Here is a 16,882-nt window from a genome sequence, read left to right on the forward strand (position 1 = left end):
CCATTCTTTCACCTGTCTTGTCAGGTTTCGGCCGTAAAGATGTGGTTGACCACCTGCTTCAGACCGGCGCCAACGTCCACGCCAGGGATGACGGTGGCCTGATACCACTACACAACGCATGCTCCTTTGGCCACTCAGAGGTGAGAATGGACACATTATCTGTTGCCAAGGTGGATTATATATCAGACACTTACCAGGTATCTCTGGCTTTAAAATGCCACACTGATGTAAGGACTAAGTGCATGTAGAAATCTCCGTGTGGGTTAGAAGTAGACTCAGAACTCTGAGGTGGATATGCAATTGTTACATGATTTAAACAATTGGATATCAAAAGGTCCACAGTGGTTTGTTGTAATACCACGTGTCTCCTCTAGGGTGCATGAAAACACCCTATGGGGATTTTTTTCCTGTAGTATGATAAAGGGGAGTAAAAAATGCTCCTGTTGCTTTCAGGTGGTGTCCTTGCTGCTGTGCCAGGGCGCTGAGCCGAATGCCAGAGACAACTGGAACTACACGCCTTTACACGAGGCAGCGATCAAGGGCAAGATAGACGTCTGTATAGGTAAGAACAGTAACATGAATAGTTTGAAAGAGGAAGTGACTATTTGCAAGAACATTTAGAGGACGTTTCTTGCGTGGAAAATTATAATCCAATACTGTGGCTGACTTGAATGCGTTTTATATTCTGTTTGTATTCCGAAGCGGAGGTGCACATAATCACCCAGTAATCGTCTGCAATGAGCCACATGCTGCGAGCTATTATTTTTCAGTAAAAATAGATGCATGCAACGCATAATTTGCAATTATTGCACCACTGTTTATTACGGAGGCAGCATTACACTTCGAAGCGGCGGGGATACGTTGCTGCTCGGAGAGATTGTCTTTACGATCCCATTATAAACAGCTTGATACGTTTTGTAATCGCAAATGATAGTTTGTGTCACCTTGCACCCAGTGCCAAGCAGTCATTTGGGGGCAATAGCATCTGCAGACTGTCTGGCCCTGACTGTCCTGAGTAGTAGACGGGCTGGGTTAAATGCAGAGGAAGCCCGATTACATAATGAAGGCTGCCTTCAGTCAATCGTCCTGGATGAAAGTATAAGTCAATTAGTTTTTCTTGGATTGTGTTTTTAGTATTCAAAACCTTTACCAATTTCGCAATGATTTAAATGACATTTAAAGTGTAAAACCTTTGTTAACGAGGTAAACACGTTCCCATCTTCAGTCATCTCTATTTAACATTCACATCACAAGTATCAATTGACGTTAGCCTCTGTAACAAGAAAGCACTCTTATGATGCCTCTGGAGTTTTACAGCTTTGAATGAGAGTGCTTAGTTCTCTTCTCACGTCTTGTCTTCTCTTAACAGCCTTTGTTGAACCTTGTAGAGCAAATGTTGCAAAAAGCCGAATTAAAAGCAACACAGTTAATCCCATAATGCTTGCCAAACTGAAGTCTCTGGTGATATGATGACATCTTTTATAACATCATGCACAAAGTTTTGCAAAATAGAAAATAAGCCAAACACACTCCAGAGAGTGTGTTTCCTATTGCACATTTTCTCATTATGGTTAATGTAAATTCTATTTATTTGAAAGTGGACAGGTTGTTTGAGATACAAGTGTATTCAATTACAACTTTGACACAGACATATATTATTTTATTTCAAGGCACCACTGTAATGTATAATATAGTGTATGAGTCTTTTTCTTTTGACATATTCCATGGTTGAAAAGCCACCCCAGAATTTTTTTTGCCCAAGAAGACTACCAGGACAAGAGCAAGACAACAAAGAGCAAAGGGAGAGACTCACCACAAATGATGCCAACCAAACAAAGACTGAACAGAAACAAGCAAGCAGACAATATGGCACACTTAAGACTTGAGGAGAGGGGTGCAGATTTAAGAAGACTGGCAGTTGCATGAGGACCACAAAAAGACAGATAGAGGACTCATGAGACATAGAGACAAACACATGAACCAAAATACAAAGAAGAATTTATATGAGTGAGTTTTATTTATAGCAATTTTTCAGAGAGAGGCCACCAAATGCTTTGCATAGCTGTTAGATTATAAATGCAGTAAAGAAAAGACATAAAATATGTTACGTTTTACTGTTAATACAAGAAAACAATCCAACAAATAAACATCTTGGCAATCTAGTGTTGGCTAGCTTTTGTTTTGCCCACTTGGCAAAGAAGCCGCTGTAATAGTAGGCCCCATTAATAAACACTGATGTGCAGTCATCACGCAACAATTCATAATACCCTGACAACATTTTATGTTGAAAGACAGCTAGATTTTTTTTCTTTGCCTTTAACTGGACACACAGTCCGAGGAAATCATGTCAAACAAAACGGCATTTGATAATCCGTGGCCGTTTTTATTTATTTATTTATTTTTATTCTGAGCAGAGCTGCTGCCAGGATGTCATGGTGCCAGGTTAGAGATTTGGCAGCGCACTGACGGCCAAATCAACTTTGATTCCCCTGACGGACTGCCTGTCCTCTTCTGTGGGGTTCAGACAACTTGAGTGTGGAATTAATCTCCCTCTTAGCCCAGCAGCTCACCAAGAGCAAGGTCACATTTGTCAGAAAAAGATACTGGGACACCTAAAGTATGACTGACAAAGATTTTTCTTCATTTGCTGACGGCACTAAGGTAGGAGGCGGGATCTGATAATGCTGCTGACAAAATGTAGTTTTTGCTACCAGATTTACCAAACTCATCAAAATACACCCATTTTTTTTTTATAGTGGTCGCGCGGATGATGCTAATTTAGGGCAGAGATGCTGACCACTTGACTTGCATGCAGTCCAACCTTACGGAGCCCCAGACAAAGGCCAGCTGTTTCCCTCCAGTCCCATAGGTGGCGATAATTAAACGTTAAAAGTTTGGGAATGTAGCATTTTTCTTCTTCTTTAACTTTCTTCCTTCTGACTTCTACCAACTTAAAAAAAAAAAAAAATCAAATATTTTTTTACATACTACATAAACAACAACCAACAAAACATGACCTGTCCTGATCAAAACATAATAATCGATGGGTATTCTGGCTCACCCTCAAATATGATAACAACTGCAATAGAAAATGGATGTATTGACTTTATTATTGATGCGTGCATCACTGTGGATGTACCGGATGTTCTTCTCCGGGTATCAATGTGTCTTTGAGTGGGATCTTTGCTAAGGCAAAATTATATTTTTGGTGAGAGGTGAGTGGGTGACGGTAGGTGTGCGTCAGTGCCTAGGCAGAGGCGTACAGACACACAAACATACACATGAGCCTCGATGCGTTTCTGTTGCAGCTGAGCTTGATAGGTTGGCGTGTACACTTGTTTGGCGTGCACACTTGTCAACGGGTGCACGCTTTGGGAGCGTCTCAGCAGTCACAACAGTGGGGAGGCGAATGAGGCCGAAGCAGTTGCAGTATCGACTTTAGCGCTTTGCAAAAATACACTAAGCTCAGCTCTTTAAGATTTGTTAGCTCATTTACGAAGCAAATGACAAAGTCTTGTTTTCTGCATTCTGTTAAATTGAATGTTATGTGCAAATACCGCCTCAACAATTCATCATTATCGTATTATGACAATTTGATGTTGAATTCATGGATTCTGCGGAAAAAGTACAATAAACTAAATTTCCTGAAGTAATGGGAAGGGGTTTTTGTTTACTCATATGCAGAAAGTAGCAGGATTTTGTTTTGAAGTAAGGTATTCTTTTATTAGTGGACGTCTTCTTTTGGCCTTTTCTTGCTATTAATAATGCAGTGTATTGAGAGGCAGAAGAACTCATTGTATACCTGCTCTCGCTTTAAGGATAGCCACAAACAACAGCATGGCCAAATCAGACAAGCACCCCGGGAAAATTTCATCAATCCAAATTTGCACTTGCTACATGGCTGCAAGGCCATGCTGATGAGTAGGTTTTCAAAAAATGGAGACTGGGACAATAGTGAGAGTGAAATTCGTTACTATGACGACTAGGAGCCGAGCAAGCGGTGGCTGCACTTAGCTAGTGCCCCATAAACAATTAACCATCCCTGTATTAATTACCATAAAATGGATGTGAACTTTACTATTATAAATTACTAAAAGTAATTTTCTGATATTAAATGTAACAAGTGGCACTTATCAGAAGCTAATGCTAACTTGTGCATCCAACTCAGTGTAGCCTTGCTTACTAACGCTGTAGCTCTGCTTACCTTTTGAATTTGACATGGTAGTGTGTCTGGCTGCCGGACTCCTGCCGCCGCTTGAACTTTTGCCACCCCTGCTGGTCTTGTTATTGGCGAGAAACTTGTTGTGTGAGTGGAACATTTTCCGAAATATGGTCAAGAGATGACAAAATATTTTCTAATTTTTTTCATTTATTCACTAGATAGGTGGGCTGGCACTCCAGAGACACAACTATATATAGACAAACAATAAAAAGCCAATTTCCCTAATATGTCCCCTTTAATAGTTACACCATCTTTGGTTCTGGGTCTCTTAGTTATTATAGGTTACTTTCAATAGTCCTATTGTTGCAGCTAAATTCACCAATCACCCTTTCATTTTGTATGCACAAAGAAAGCAGCCGTCGAATATTTTGCAACCCCTTGATTATAGCAGCACACTGCCGAAGAACATTTAGCAAGCCGTTAATTATAGCAATGTGCTGAACATACAATTTAAAACCCTGCCACATTTAATGATGCACTAAACTGACTCAGAGTAAACAGCGCAGCAGAAACAAACAATGAGAAGGATGTTGACAGCTTTCATCGCCACTTCTCGCACCATACTTGTGTTGTGCTGTGAATAATAAGTGATTTGAAGGCAGCTAATTTGAACATGAATTTGATGGTTGCACAATAAATATCATCATCATCATCATAATGGCACATGGAGTATGTGTCTCGCAAAGATGTGAAATAAATTAATACTTCTATTACCTGGCTTTAACCAATCAGATGCAACCTTAAATGTGGATTGCGATCCAATAAGACAACAGTATCTAGGGGTGTTAACCCAAAACATTATTTCAGTAGATAATAAAAATGTCATTTCTTACACCTCTGCAGAGGAGCTAATAATACTCCTTGCATACTCTCTGGCAGTGAGCGCACGACTGCCACCTACTGTAGTGGATGTGCAATTACACTTTATGTGGAAATAAACAAAAAACATGTTCCTTGTGGTCACATTTGGCCCACCAGGCATCGCACGAACTGAAAAATAAAAAAAATGTGTGCATTAAATTTTATATAGTTATAAATCTGACTGAGTTGAATGTAAGTCAAGTATGAAATACTTCTGTGCCAATTTGTTAATAATACATTTTTTAATATTTCCTAGTTTTTTTGTCTATGCATTGCTTGATGTTTGTTTGAACTCCCAGGTGTACCTACTTTCCTAGAACATCTTGTTTGAAATCCAAATGACATGTTTTTTGAGGTGATTTGAGTTCCATTGTGTCATGTTTAAAAGGAACCCCGACTGTCATGACAAGTTTATATTATTTATCTGGTTGTTACTAACATAACTATGAGATTCATCTTTCAAAAATAATTTCCAGTTTAATGCATAGAAAGCAAGGTAAACCTTGTAGCGTTCCTAAAGAAAACAACACGCGATCGGTAGAGTCACCCTCCCCCACACCGTGTTCTCGTCATTCACCAGACGCATTCAAGAGTTTTAAACCCCTTTAGGAACGCTACAGAGGCTTACCTTGCTTTCTTTATGGGTGTTTCACATTGGTTGGCAGAGTTTCTACAAAATGTATTAAAATGGAAATCATTTAAAAAAAATTAATCTCATAGTTATGCCAGTAACAACCGCAAACTTGTCATGACAAGTCGGGGTTCCTTTTAAGCATTTTGTGACTTCTTCAGTTAATGGAACTCGACACATATACTTTAGTTTATGATCTTACTTTTTCCATGGTTGCATCACGGTTGTGAGGCCACTTGTTGCTAGGCAGACCTGACAGAAACAGCACGTCAGACGGACACACTATGGAAATGACTTCACGAACAAGCACCATGAGACATGTTTAATTTTACACACCGCTTCCATTATTGCTCAGCATTACATGTTAAGTACCTTTTATAAAGCATAAAGCTCAAGAGTCATCACAATGGGCACAATGCAATTCTATCTTTTCTTTTTTCCCCCCCACTACACAAACAACTCGTGGGCTTTTGGGTTTTGCTCTCTCTCTAGTCTTTTCACCCATCCCTCCAACTCGTAGCCCCCCCCCCCCCACCTCTTTCATCTTGTTCTCCGCTGCATCTCTCACACAGCCAGCGAGAGCCAGAGTCTCTCCACTCGCGTTGCCTGCCTGCCTGCCTCATCACCGCCGCCACCTCGATTAGTTGTAGCTGTGAGCTTTCTTCCGCCGGACTCGTTTTTGTGTTAGTTCCCATCCTCCTCCTGGTCCACACGAGTGCGATGCGTTCTGGAGGTGGTCACGCAGCCGCTTGCTTTGGTCCGTTATTTGTGTGGCGGTGTGCCATAGCCCTGCCCTCGCTGCTCTTGTGGTGGCATGTCTGTTTACATCAGCAGCATGGCTCGCAGGACGGGGGCAGCCAGGGGCAGGCGAGGGAGCAGTGCTAGCAACAGAGGAGGAACAGCTGGAGGAGGGGAGCGATGCGAAGCAGCGGGGACACTTCAGGAGCAACGGGGAGGTCCGGGGAGAGCAGTGTTCGGAGCAGGATATGGTTCAGGAGGAGGACTGGGTCGAAGCGTGTGTCAGGGAGTTTGCATGTCAGTCCAGGAGCTGAGCTACTGTCTGTGTCTGCCCTGTTGTTGCACAGTTCTACTGCAGCATGGAGCCGACCCCAACATCCGCAACACAGACGGAAAGTCTGCCTTGGACCTGGCTGAACCCTCCGCCAAGGCTGTGCTCACAGGTCAGTGCCACTTTCCTCTCGGTCTGTTAAACGCTACACACTCTACTGTCTTTGTTGCTTTAGACACCATGTTTAGTCGTGTTCTTGTAGGGCTGCGCCTGCCATCACTGTAAAGACCAGCACTAATTGTCCAGTGTTGTTTCTTTTCCGAGAGAAGTCTGCCAAAAGTATTTTTACACACCCTGATACAAAAATAAACAATCCTTGCAGAGGCTTTAGTGGCCAGGATGCTACGCTGAATTTTCAGACAAATTGGTAGTTCCTATGGGGGACCAAATCTGCTCAAATAAAAATAAAAATATAGAAATGAAAGTGAAAATAAAAACAGATATTAAAAAATATAGTTAAAAAAATAAAAATAAATGTAAAAAAAAATTCATGTGCAACGCTGACAGTGTCCGCAGCATGAAATAAATAAATACATTATGAGGGTGCAGTGTTTTTATTAATTAATTAATGTTTAATTCTATTTATATATTTATTTTTGTTTTTCATTTCCACATTATTTTTATTTTTTGAATCTCTTTTTTTTATTTTTGGATTTATTTATTTAGTTAACTTATTTCCATTTATATGATTTTTTAATAAAATGTTCGAATTATATTTATTTTTATTTATTTATTTATTTTATTTTGGCATTTCTGGTCTTCCATAATTCCTTCTGTTATGAGTTCTCTGAGGTAGAGGGACCTCTAGTCTGGATGTGCACGGCAGGTCTAAACGCCAAATTCTGATATATCCTATTTATCAACTTGAACACATTTGAAGCAATCTATCCAATATACTATGATGATCGAACACAACAACAAATGCCCAGTAAACAAATAAATATTAAATAATTCATACCATTTAGTTGGTTTAAGATGACCCCCCTCCTTTCATTAATTTGAATGAGAGTAACCACAGCATTACTCCTCTGGCTGTAGTCGGCAATTATTTTGCTTGTTTTAGGGTCAACACACCTCAAATGCTGCATTATGATACCATATTTAATTATACTATATTGTTCTTGAATGTGTTTGTATGTGTTGTTTGGGTCGGCCCATATGTGTATACATCACTTATCGGTGTATTGTGGTGATGTCAAGCTCGCTGCACTTGCATTGGCAGATACATTCAATATGCGTCACATTTTTATCCACCTTTGGAAGAGGCATGATTGTGATCTGCAGATAACCAATTCCATGCAGTTTTGTCGATTTACGTTTTTCTATTGTGCCCCTTGAGAGTAAAACTCGGATTGTGTCCAGCCCTCTTGTACTGCTAGGAGACCATGACATCTTCAAAAACACACATAAATAAAACTGGCTTTTTTTCCAGTTGTTTTTTTAGTGTAGTCCAGTTGGAGTATGATGCGCTCTGTAGCAAATTGTCTGGTGAATATTTGAAGTGCATGTTTATAGCAGCTCACAGGCCAGAGCCCGCTACTGATTGCGCCAAGGCTGAACCCTTATCACAGTGCAGGAACAAAATGTTAAAATTGTATTCATCATCTACAAATGTTGAAAGCAAGAATGGGCATGATAAATGCATTTCACTTTTCTCGAACAATTCAGGCAGAAATAGTTTCCTTTCCCTAGTGAGGTTGTAGAAGAAATAAAGCAGGAAATAAAAGTGCATGATCTGTGGCGGAATCCTAATGGAAAAGTACAAATACATGGTTTTTGACAAACACAATGCATTCTACCCGCCACTCTCCTTTTGTTTGTTACAGTGATGTTAAGTAAAGTGCATGTGCCCTAAAAGTTTTTCAACAAAACACTCAGCTTCCAATAATAACTCAAATGAAACCATTAACACTCCATCCATCCACCTTTGGAATAAAAAGGCCTAAATTAACAACTTAGAAAAAAGGGATACATTTGTAGCCTTAGTGGAGAACATTGACCTCTCTTTTGGACATGAATCTAATGCATTATTTTTGTTCCCTCGGTAGAATACAATAAAAACAGTCGAATGCTTCAAAACATGAATTTTCATATGGTCAGAGCAGGTTAATTACGAGGTTTTATTCTAGGCTACTTTCATGTTGACATGCTGATATCTCTCAACAGGAACTAGCGATAATTTTTTTTTTTTTTTTTTAAATTCTCAATGTGAAGAGCCTTTGTTTGAACAATGCATTGTTTGATTTGTTCATAGAATTTTCGGAATATAGTTTCTTGTTGAAATTATGATTTGGCTGTGGAAGAATGCATTTTTGTGTGAAGCATCGTCTGTCATAATTTAAATGAAATTTGTATAATTACAAATTCCTAATTGAAATGACGTTTTGAAAATCTTATTGTCTTTCTATTGTTCTTCATTAGACAATTCATTACACAATGAGCTGACATGTTCTTGCTTTTTATTCAATAAGCAATTTTGTTGATTTAGTTGTTAACCATAATAAAAAAAAAAGACCTGTTAATATAAAATCTGCAAATGTTGAATCGAGGCAGCTAGAATTCTTGATTTTTGAAGATGTTTCACCTTTGACTTTAATCAGAAAGGCTTCGCCAGTTCTGAACTGAACCCCCATGACATTGCTGACACAATCCACACAGACATGTTGATTTCAAAATCTCTCCTCTGTTCACTTCCTCACTTTGTCTCACTGGGAATTGATGCAGGCTCTATAACAGTTTTGGCTCCCCCACCTCAATGTTAACACCGACTTACATCATCAATTCCTCTCGTCAGACATTGTGGTTAATGAGATAAACTTTGATACATGGCGAGGAGCGGCATTGTGTCAAAACCCTGAGGGAAAGTTCCCTGCTGCAGACACACTTTGCAAATGCCAGACGTGAATTCGTTGAATTTAGTTTGGTGGAGAATGGCTGCAACATTTATAAGTATGTTTCTTTGGCTATATTTTTTGTTTGATTCTTTGGGGTGAGATTCCGCTGAAATTAGATTCTGCGCACATACGCTGCTTTCGCACTTTGCATTTATTTATGAGTTTTCTGGCTTACAGTGAGGCAGAGGTCGCAGCTCATCAGTGACCCGTTGAACCGTGGTTTATTTTAAAAATGGAAAATAGGTCTGAAGCTGATACGAGACCCCATCTGGCTGAATCTTTAGTGTGAAAGGGGGTGTGTGTGTGTTCATTTACATAAAACAGGGACTTGTAATCGACGCTTTTCAATGCAGACGATATGACTTCCACACTGTAATTAATATTCTTAATGAGGACTTTGAGATGACTCATTAAACCATGCCACAGGACCAACAACGAGAATAGAGATTTAATTGTACCTATTACTTAGTCTCCTGCTTGTGTTTTGCCTTGCCTACTGTGAATGCAATTGAACCCAGTTGTAAAGTAGAAACATCTGATAGACTTTCATTAAAGACACAATTGAGTTAAGATTACTGCTGAGTAAGTCATAAAAAAGTCCACTTTAATGTACAGCATTCTCTCCATTTTTCTCATGTACAATTAACCACTGATATAGCAAATTATCTTCATGTTGTAATTCTGACATAAGCAGATCAGCCCCACAAAACTTGTTGTAATTTCACAACTGAGGGTTTTTCCTGCCTCAAAATGAGGCAGAGGTGGTATGATGGGTGAATACCGATACCAGGTATCAGTATCAGAGCCAATATTATTTTAAGGTATCAGTACTCGCAACAGTGACGTATACCATTACAGGCCGCCCTCCTGAAGCCATTGCCCTCCCTTTTGTGCACCCGGGATACTTAGCATTGAGTCTCAGCCAGCAGCAAAAATAAAGCATCTTAGGGATAGACTGATTATCGGTTGGGCCGATTATCTGTGCCGATGTTCGGCATTTTGACAAATATCCACATCAGCCTTTTTACCAATCTGAAGGCCCATAAAGCTGGTAACTCACCAAGCGTAGCGAATTTAGGGTTTTCATCAGGATTTGTAAGATGTTTGCATCAGATTTTTACTTGTAAACACATTTCGAACATATTCAGACCATTTTTTACTTTGAAGATCTTTTGAAACTTTTTTTACGAACCTTGATGAAAACCCCAAATTAGCTACATTCCCATGCATTTGTTGCTCAGTGAGATTCAGGGAACTTTTTATCTATTGATCTATTTAAATTTCCACTTTACAAAAAATTCTGCTGACACTAGGAACTCCCACACTTTATATATATATATATATATATAAATAAAAGGAATTTTGGAAAACTTTATTTACAGTAGAAAACTTCAGGGAACTATTTACTTGCTTAGTTTTTAATTAGTTTAACACATGCTGATGACCCTGGAAATAAATTGATCATTCTTTGTTTAAAAAAAAAAAATTTTTTTTTTTTTTGGACACTAATATTTTCTTTTACTGCAAATGAATATCGGCTTGAAATATCGGTTATTGGTCTCCTTGACCACTAATAATCAATATCAGTATCTGCCCATATAGGTCTATCACTAAAACATTGTAACCATTTTGTGTGTATTTGAGCAGACTACAAGCAGTGTGAGAAGAAGAGAGAAATTCTCGCTGAAAATGTACTAATGGACTCTATGCCACGCAGGAGGCGGGACTTCCGACTTCCGGGTTTTCACCCATCAACTTTGTTTCCCTTTCCGGTTTGCGACGTGTGGGCCGCGTCCCAGTACTTGCACTTCCGCCTTTGTGCCTCTCGATTGCGCGTTCCCGTCGACGGGTGCGAGGCTGCGAGTGTGTCGTGTCTGTCTCAGTGTCCGAAGCATTTCAGATAGCCGAAACGCCCTCCCGGCGATGAGCGGGAGCTCGCGGCGGTGGTGCGAGTGTTGGAACGCGGCCAGCAGTGGCCGGATACGGCGCTGATGTGTAAAACCCGGAAGTTGGAAGTCCGTGGCATCTACCCCATTGAAATACGCCATTGAGTAGTTTGAATATCAGCAAGTCCACACAATCAGTCACTTTTATTAGCGGCAAACACACACATACAAAATGAGATTCCAGCTGAAATTGCGGGACTCATAGATTTGCACTTTATTTTAGTTGGTTAAAGGTTGTAATCCAAAGTTATTAAAGTGACTTCACCTCCAGCTTTTTTTTTCGTAACACTGGCACTTTGCAGTTTTTCTGCAGCCATTATCCACATGCCCTTCCTTCTCTTATCTAATTTCCAACACACACAAATACCCACACTCGTAAATGGCAAGCACTGACTTTTGGCTCACCGTCGTCATGACAACAAGTCGAGGTGGACACACAAAATGACACTGCTTTTAGAGCCTGGAATTTACTCCGCCGGAGGCAAGATTTAATGCAGGTACCATTGCTCAGGGTAAACATTCACTAAATGAATGACCTACCGTTTCACATCATGGGTGGTGTGGCTTGTGGCTGTACAATGTCGAACATACTTCAAGTTTAGACAATGCTGGAGAATTATGAGGTAATCCTCCTTTGTATTTATTCCGTTCTCTTTATGTATTTTACCAGTTCTACTGGCAACCAGATCAGCCACGCAGCATGAATTGTTGGTACTGGTTATTGTGGCTAAAGAAGTCAGCATACGCTCCATCTGATCATGAGTCAACATTCCTTGGTCCATTTGCTCAGTTGCAGAGCTATATCAAACCTGAAGGTGTCAGTGTTGAGCCCTCATTTCATGATGTTGATTTCTGGCTGTGTTGCCAGCATCTTCCAGTTCTTGAGTGGCCGGTGCTAAAGTTGTTCTTGGAATAGTTACAACCATCTGAGCTAATTTTCTTTTTTCATGAGATGGATGCTTTTGCCGACTTATGTAAATCTGTTGTACTGTGTTGGTGAATCCATTGGCGGACATCCCAACTTTCACTTGCTTCCAAAAGAAAGCAGATGGGCATATTTACATTTGAACAAATCAGACAATGCTGACAGATTTGCTACGCCTCTCATTTCTGAGTGCTGCAGTTTTTACATGCTGGCATATTCTGACGAAAAACTTCTTTAAAATGGTTTCTAAAAAAACATATACATTTTTAATACTTTTTTTTTTTTTTACAACAAATGCACACCCTCTTGTTAGTATCATAAATTATGTTCTTAATTACCCTCTGGAATTTCTTCGCCTCACATCTGCAGTGACACACGGACTGAACACACTCTTTTGTTATTGAAAGTGTGGACATACTATGGCTAAGGGAGCTGAGATTTTCTCCAAGCAAGGTCTTTAAATCTTTTTGAACGGCAATAAATTGACAGCAAGAAAATGAGCTTCTACACTGGATTTAATAAGTCTACACACTCCTTTTCAAATGACAGGTTTTGGGATATAAAAAAAATGAAACTGAGATGAATTATGACGTATAACCTGAACAAATCAATTGAAAGTGCCTCTAACTAACCCTAAATATAGTTCAGATGTTTTAATAGGCTTTTGCTGACAAACTTGGAGTCTCGTCGTACAGCACAAGCCATGAAGAGCAGAGAAATCTTATTGCCCGAAGCGAAGGCTTAAGTACTGGCTATTTGCTACATGTGACTTGTGACTTTATATGTCCAGGCTATGGGTTAGGGTAGGAAGCCTTATTGTGATCTGAAGAGGGCTGTGCACAGGCAATACTCACGCGGTCTGACAAACTTGGAGCGTTTTTGCAAAGAAGAGTGGGCACATATTGCCACACCATGAGGGTTTGCATATGTGTACATTTTTTAAGTGAGTTTTGCAAGTTATAGTTGACGTTAAAGGTGGAAAAACATTTGAAATTAACATTCTTGGTCTCAGTATTTACATCACAAAAAACAGGCGTTTGAACAGGGTGTGCAGACTTTCAATATGCACCGCATGTATATTTGTCGCCATTATACAAGTTTCTACAGTGACAACCTGCATAAGTATTTTTTCCTCCCAGTCCTTTATGTTCTGCTACTGTGATTTAGAGGTTCTGCTCCCCGTCTTCATTTCTGCCGCAGGCGAGCACAGCTTTCAGCTTCTGTCAGTGTTGAGGGAAGCTTATATTGACCCATAAATTAGCTCTATGGCTCTGTCACATCCAAACTGCTTTGAGAAATGATTGACTCTGTTTTCTGTTAGCTGGAGAAGAGAAAAGCAAAGACAGGACATTTTATACTCCTTTTCTAGAAGGTGCCCATTAGGAACGTGGAAACCAACGTATATTATCCACGATAAGGCCAAACAGACATCACAACACACAAGGTCTTTATCAAAATGTGTGCTAAGGTCCCTTTTTATAGTTGGCCCTCAGAAATAACAACTGAGAAATAACATAGAATCCTGCTTCACTTAATCATGAGAGCTCACTCTTGATGCCACACCAGGGGGCACACTCACACATGCGCCGTTTTGAACAGGAGCTTCCATAAATGTTATATAGCACGATTGAAGCCGTTTTCATGAGAAAGTGCCATCCCCAACAAGTCTCAGGAAGTGTCAGGAATGCCATCCACTTTTTCACCTGGTTTTACTCCAAGAAGTTCTAAACTACCTTTGAGGCACAGCTCGCTTTCACAAAGCAAATGAGGGGATATAAACTTCGGGTAGCAAAGCTTATTACTGATGCATTGAACTTACAATTGAAGTCCTCCCTGTGCAGTTCAGTAAAACAAGTCTGCAGTGGATTCAAATTTGTTTTTATGTCCCCGTATTTTTTTTTTCCAAGTACAACCTCTACTGCAAATAGCCTATTGGATTTACAGGTAGCAGGACTTGAAACAGAGATAATTATATGTTTTTTTGTTTGTTGTTTTTGGGTTTTTTTGCATCTAGAACATAACATTTCCACAGTATAACTTTGACTGTTGTGAGCTCTATGATAGGGAGATATAAATCATGTGAAAATAATTTGTCCCAGCTGAAATATAATTACACATAGACACTATTAATAATACACATACAAACAACAAGAAGCATAGGTGGAATGAAAGGCCTAAGGAAGAAATACAAATATTTAAAATGTGTTAATGAATATAGTATACGGTATAGCAATATTTGTAAAATGGTATCAAATTTAGAGATATGAAATTCACATAGTCAATTTGATAAAGTATAATAAGTAATGTGTACAGTAGAGATTGAATGTATAAACAAGTCATATTGCGATTATAGAATGGATATATAAAAAAGTTGGAAAATACAAACTGACGAGATAGACCAGGGGAAGCATATGTCAAACAGACAGGATGCCAAATCTGAATCCATACAAAATCAGCTGCTTCAAACAAGGATTAGTTGATCGAAAGATAAACATCCAGATTCAGCAGCGCATGTAATCCCCATGGTCATGGTCACAGTTGGGATTTGTAATCCTTGATAACCTTTTCCAAGGTTTCGGCATCATTTCCACAAGTGGTAAAAAAAAGAAAAAAAAGGCAACATTGTTTTTGTTGTCTCAACATAAGTGAGTCAAAATGGTAATATATGGATAAGTAATTATTGATAGAAAAATAAATGAACCAAATTATACAATACATTGATTTAGTGTCTGAAGTTTGTCAGAAGTCGACTGCAGAAAATGGACAGAAACACATTAGTGGTGTGAACATTCCCCCGTAGAGCTACCTGGTGGAACAAAAAGATCACCATGAAGATTGTTTGTGGATCACTGTGCTTTCTGTCATTGGACATTGATCCTGCCCCATTCGTAAAGCACTTATTAGTTCACTTTGATCTGGTTGTGTTTGCCCTTGACAACTCTCACTGCCTGTTGTTTAATGAACTCGCAAGTGCGACCAGCTCACCGTAATCCCTTTGTGTCACTCACCTGCCTTCAAACACATTATCTGTACATGTTGTCCTCTTGCCCCCTGCTGTCACCTATTCTTCATCTTTTCCCTCGATTGTTTGTTACCTTCTCTTCACCGAAGCGTTATCTATTAACTGCTTTAAATTACAGTGACAGTATTGGAAGTGGTGCATTATCTCCGGAAATTCCCCTGAAGATTCCTATTGTTTATATTATTGCGGTGCAAGCATTTAATCTGCACAATATTATATTAAATAGCCGGGCCTGATGTGCGGTTTCTATTCCCCTGTGGCAAACCAGATACTACAAGGTACAATTTGTAGTGGCTATTGCTGTCATTAATATTTCAAAATTCTGAATTGGGTGCGATACCTGTGTAAAGTACCTTGATAGCGATACTGACTTGATAACATGGCAAAAATCTAAAACATCAGTAAAATCAGTGGAATCATTGATCGCAAAATGGTGAACTTCTATTATTATTATCATCGTCATCATCATTATTATTATTATTATTATTATTGTATATCCTCTTGAGGGAAAAAAATGACAGCAGTTCAACATTTTATAAAAAAATCCCATAGCTCCTAAGATTTGTAGACGTGTTACAAAAATTGTTGGAAAAAGTGAAAATGAGCATACAATTCTATTAGTTTTAAATGTCGGTTTTACAGTAAACTTAAACATAGTGACAAACTTGGAACATGAACCAAGCACGTTAGCCCTTATTTGGACAGCTGTTTGCTATCTGCCGAACCGCACACATCACATTCAGGGAGGTTATGCTTAAAAATACCTTTATCGAAAGACGTGGTCTTGTATTATTGTTGACGGTGGTGAGGTATTGTGATACATTTCTCTTGTTCAACTCTTGGTTACTCGTTAGTTGACAACAAGATTTGTCGTCGCCAATGGCTTCAGCGCAGATTTTCCCAATCCCAGATTTTTTTTTTTGAGGAGCTCCAAGTGTTTAACTGTTTTTTAAATCAAAACTGTGTAAATTAAGTATTTGGTGATTGTACTGTATATATATTTTTTAGCTTAATGTTGATATTAAATGGGGGAAAAAACATAGTTGGGCTTATGGAGCCAGTGTTGTGCAGTGGAAGCGTGTGCGTGCATAAATGTTTGCTTATCTTAAAAGCGGAAATCTCAATTTAGTTGCTTTAATCGTAGCATCATTAATTTAGATTTTCTCTCCCTTAAACAAGCCCGGAATGAAAGTAATAAAACAGACAAGCAGAGCGAGTCCATTAACTATATTAATTACCTCTGATTGGTATTCGTAGACAAGCTTCTTCAGCGCCACAGAGATCAATTCTCCACTGTGGACCCCCAGTCAAC

The 16,882-nt window shown here is 39.3% G+C and overlaps 1 protein-coding gene across 1 annotated transcript in view; it reads left to right on the forward strand.

Annotated features, from left to right (window-relative positions):
* The window catches only part of LOC147161808 (poly [ADP-ribose] polymerase tankyrase-1), a 59,957-nt gene that overhangs the window by 1,092 nt on the left and 41,983 nt on the right, over positions 1-16,882 (forward strand). Inside the window, exons 2-4 of the mRNA XM_086095967.1 lie at positions 25-140; positions 454-562; positions 6,800-6,895. Coding sequence (XP_085952093.1) covers positions 25-140; positions 454-562; positions 6,800-6,895 — 321 coding nt within the window. The remainder of the gene's footprint in view (positions 1-24; positions 141-453; positions 563-6,799; positions 6,896-16,882) is intronic.

Source organism: Leptonotus elevatus, chromosome 15 (genome assembly GCF_054856555.1).
Source record: "Leptonotus elevatus isolate MCC_2025b chromosome 15, RoL_Lele_1.0, whole genome shotgun sequence".
In the NCBI taxonomy this organism is placed as follows: Eukaryota; Metazoa; Chordata; class Actinopteri; order Syngnathiformes; family Syngnathidae; genus Leptonotus; species Leptonotus elevatus.